Below are 4,854 nucleotides of genomic sequence, written 5' to 3' on the forward strand. Positions count from 1 at the left end.
GATGATAAATTAGATGAAAAAACTGTTGAAAAAATGGTTTCATCAATATATAATCGCAGATCAGAGGTGATACACTTGTAGCCTTTATGATGTTCGCTATAACCGATAAGTGCAAGGAGTAGAACGAAAGGAAAGTTTGTGCTGATTATATGGACGAAGACAGGGGAAGCAAAGGCACCCAAATATTCTAAAACAAGTATAATCAGGAACCTTGTTGCATAATCGAGCAAGAGGAATATCACCAGCAAGAGTAGATGAAGGGAGTCGATTGATAAGATACACGGCTGCTGTAGAGAAAGCAACTTCCCAAAACTCGAAGGGCATAGAAGCATGAGCTAGTAAGGATATTCCAATTTCAACTATTTGTCGATGTTTACATTCAACTACACCGTTTTGTTTTGAGGTGTAAGGACATGATAGGCGATGAACAATACCAGAAGATTGAAAATAATTGTGTAAAGGGCAAAATTCCCCTCCCCCATCAGTCTGTATTGTTTTGAACTTGGCGCTAAAATGATGTTCAAAAGATTAGTCATTGATAATACGTTTTACAAGCTGTTTTTCCTTTGCATAGAAATTTTCCCTCGAAAAAGGATATCAAACTATATTCTGATCATTTATAAGCATGTTATCAAGTTCTCATGCAGTAATTTTTAGCACAAATAAATGGCGACGAACAAGATGTATGAGTTACATTGTCACGAAATCCTTTAAGACGAAATAAGCCAAAAGATTAATGAATTACATCTCCCCATCCCTTTTATGTACAACAGTCGGTGTATGTATCCGCTTCAAGTGCAATCAAGCTTTCATCTGGTGGGTATGGCCTTGCCCTTTAGTTCAACAATAGGACTGTACACGAGGGAAAAAAATGAGCAGACATATAGAGCTGCCCTTGATATTGCTTCCGACTAAAAACTGAAACACGTTCCTCGAATCTCAAACCAAAATTCACGGCTTTTGTTTTTGTTGGAGTAAATGACCCTTTTTTATCACTAACGACCACATTAGGTATCTGTAGTCTTGAAAAAGATAAATTTACAGCTTCTCTCTTGTAAATTTTCTCCAGGCTCTCCGCTGGTATCATCTCTAGCTGAATTTTTCGGAAAGTGCCCATAATTCGGTTCGCTTCTTTCGTTAACCCGACACTCCGCCATGCTTCGGAAACCAACAGAAACGTGCTTTTCTCTGGTCGAACATTGAACTCCTCCATGAGTTGGACCATTTCTTCTGCTTTCCAAGGCTTCTTAGATTCTGCAAAACCGCTGATTAATGTCTCAAATGTCTTTAGATTTGGTGATATTCCACATTCTATCATCTTTCCAAAAACCCTCATTGCAGAGTCCATTGAACCAGAGCTGCACCACCCGCTGATAATGGTGGTGAAGATCACAACATTTGGGCTAAGATCGGAATTCTTCATGGCGGTTAAAAGTTCCTCAGCCTTCTCTGGTTCTTGGGCACGTACATATCCTTTAGCCAAAATGCTATACGCATGGGTGTCTGGTTTGATGCCGGCTTCCACCATCTCATCGAAAATTTCTAGACACTTGATCATATAACCTGCAGCACTCCAGCCATTCATGATGGTGCTAAAGGTAATCACATCTGGTTTTAGTCCAAATTCTTCCATCAGGGTCAGAACCTACGGAAGAGAGCATCAGTTCCAATTCTTATATATCTCAACGGCCAAGATTCGAAGAAAGCTTGGTATAATTAAACTGTATCAAGATCTTAACATTACACAGCAAAAAATTGGCAGTCACAAAAACTGGTAACATCGAATGGCTATTACATCATTAGAGCCATTATTTTGTACTATTACTGGTAAACATCATTGGAGGATGGATATAACATAATATAAAACATGGAATAATTAAACAGTTCCTTATAAATTACTCTATTGCTTGAGTGAATTATATTTTCGAAAAAGAGCAAGACCACCTTCGTCAATGCAAGAATTTAGAACAGGGTATCTAATTCGAATCTAGCAATATGCATAACATTTTTCTTGATATCACAGATAAAATGGCAGGAACAATAATTCCTATTGCCCCCTCCGAAACAAGGGGCAGAAAAAGAAGCCATGGCTAGTTCTGTGTGCTTAGCATCGCCAATTATTCCATAATACTCAGAGGTAATAATCCTTAATAAAGGTTACTTAATAAAACTATATACTAATGACATTTAGATCCCTTCTATTTTATTCCTTCTTTATATGTCCAGCAATCAAGTGATGTTTCCACGGCTCCTTGGTTCATCCAGATACAATATGTGAAGTGTAAGAGAAGGTGCAAAACTAATTATTCAAAAACCATAACTCTTCGACATACCTCATCAACACCATCTCTATCAGATAAATTGAGGAATCCTTTGATCAATGAATTCAAAACGACGAGATTAGGATGTACTCCTAGTTCCTTCATCATGTAAACAAATCTCATTGCCTCCCTTATTTGACCTTCCTTGCAGTATCCTGAGATTACGATGCCACAAGTTCTTTCATTCGGCTGCACATTGTTTTTCTGCATCTCTTTAATCACAGATTCTGCCTCTTCCGTTTTCCCATTTTGAGCATAAGCAGTCACCAACGTGTTGTAAGTAACAGCATCTGGCTGCAATCCCGAAGATACCATTTCATGCATCATATTCCAGGCCTCTCTTACATTCATTTTGTTACACCATGCCCTGACAAGTACATTATACGTCCTCAGATTGGGTTTCACATTCTCTTCCCTGGACATTAGCTCCATAATTCTTGACGATTCCTCGGGCTTTCCAGTTAACCCATACCCCTTAATCAATGTATTAAAAGTACTGGTTGTTGGTTTCATCCCATGCTCCTTCATCTTCAAGAAAGCTTTCATGGCTTCCTCCATGTTCCCACATTCAGCAAATGCATTGACAACCGCATTAAAGAACACAGAATCAGGCTTCATCCCACTTTTTTGCACTTGAGAAATAATTGGATTTATGTATTCAAAGCGTTTCTGAACAGTCAAAGAGGCTAAAAGAGTTGTGTATGTTACTAGGGATGGCTTATGCCCTATAACTATCAAATTTTTAAAAATAGACTGAGCATCTTGAGGTTTTCCCTTTTCCAATAGAATATTCATCATTTTTGTTCGGGAGCGAACCACTTTACAACTCTCCCCATTCATGCAGAAAGTACATAGAGTAGATGCCGGCATCGGATAAAGTCGAATTTTCTCATTATGAGACCTTTCCTGCAATGAGAGAAAGACGTCACCATTTTTGCCGTTAGTCTGGTGGACTTCAGGCTATAAAAGATTACCTTGATTGAAAATTCTTGAACCCACTTTTCTTTAAGGATCAAAGCGTTCCCTCCACTATTGATGGTCATGTCAGAATCTGCACTTTCTTTTTCAAAATCCCCCAGGTAGCCCATTGTTATTCTTTAAGGATATTACGAGCAATCTGAATTCCTTGTAGTGACTTATTCACAGTATAATCGGTGTACACATGGACACCTGCGTCCTCTTCAGGAAGTTGGTAAAAACAAAATGTCCACGACCTGCACATCAGTATGTACACTGCAAAACAAAAATAACCAAGAATATCAACAGCCATTCAAATAAAAACTTGCTGACAAAGGCTCTATAATGGCGGAGTCAGAGATTCAAAGTATGGAGACGGAAACTAAACACATGGATTCCCGGCTGCTCATGCTATCATAAATTCTGAAGCAAGGTATACCATCAGAAAACCAGTTCGACCCATAAGAATAATCTCTGCAGGGGCTGACCAAGTCGCTACTTAAAATGGAAAAAATAAACAAATTTCATTCATATTTTTATGGAATCTGTAAGTTCACCCCTCTAGGTGCACCAAGTTCTCCCCCTTCTTTGAACCATCTGCGAATTCTCATGACTCTTTTTTCATGCTCGAATCCAACTAATCTTGCCGCTAGCCACGACAATATAAGCCAAGCAATCACATATCTTTTTTCAACCAGAATACCAAACGTCCCAAATATTAACTTAAAAATAAACAAATAAAAATCATGAAAAAACAGAATATTAAACCTAATTGTCTGTCACCTCATAATCTCGAATCCGACAACTGAAATGTTGCAATACCAAGAAAATTGGTAGTGCCCAATTTTAAAAAAGTTAACACCATTACTTTCAAAAAAGGTGAAAAACAATTTGATGGGATAAAGAATGTTTGTGAAAACTAACGAATGAATGAGTTCTTGAACCGTTAAAAGAACATAAAGCTGGCACCTTTATGCACATTGCACTCTCTCCAGACACACACAACCCAGTTGGTTAGTTATTCCTAATGATGCAATAACATGTAGGAAATTAGGAGAGAGTTGTTCGAGGAATCCGTTGTTCACACGACAAAATCCTTACAAAAAATCTTATCCACGAACTTATCGTAGAATATTGTACGTGACAATTTCTGAAAATACAGTGGAGATAAGGCAAGATGCGAGGTAGAAGGAACCACACCACCACCACAAGGCAAATGTGATGTTATCTATATTTGGCATCATTTTCTTCCCTTATATTGTTTATTAATTAACTATTTTTTTGGATCTTAGAATTCCCAATTTTGAAGGTATTTATACTTAAATATTTCACCTGTTGTGAAAAAGTAAAAATTTATGGTAAAAAGTAAAAATCTCAAACTCTCAAAATTTACCAAACTACACACTTTATAATAATTTTCTCTCTACTCAATTGTGATTTTCTTCACAAATAAAAGATCTATTTATAGGAAATCTTTACAAATAATCCAAAAATAAAATACATCATTACCTACATCATCACACACTAATTTTCAATATTTACAACTCTTATTTTCAACATTCAAATATTCAATACA

The 4,854-nt window shown here is 37.1% G+C and overlaps 1 protein-coding gene across 1 annotated transcript; it reads right to left on the bottom strand.

Annotated features, from left to right (window-relative positions):
• Positions 1-514: 514 nt before the first annotated feature.
• LOC142552333 (uncharacterized) lies at positions 515-4,499 on the bottom strand. The gene is made up of 4 exons (XM_075662077.1): positions 4,248-4,499; positions 3,296-3,554; positions 2,334-3,227; positions 515-1,645 (listed from the first exon to the last, which is right to left on the bottom strand). Exons 2-4 carry the CDS (start codon positions 3,407-3,409, stop codon positions 836-838), a joined length of 1,818 nt encoding a protein of 605 aa, XP_075518192.1. The 5' UTR covers positions 3,410-3,554; positions 4,248-4,499; the 3' UTR covers positions 515-835.
• Positions 4,500-4,854: the final 355 nt, after the last annotated feature.

The sequence above is a fragment of the Primulina tabacum genome, chromosome 7 (genome assembly GCF_025594145.1).
Source record: "Primulina tabacum isolate GXHZ01 chromosome 7, ASM2559414v2, whole genome shotgun sequence".
In the NCBI taxonomy this organism is placed as follows: domain Eukaryota; kingdom Viridiplantae; phylum Streptophyta; class Magnoliopsida; order Lamiales; family Gesneriaceae; genus Primulina; species Primulina tabacum.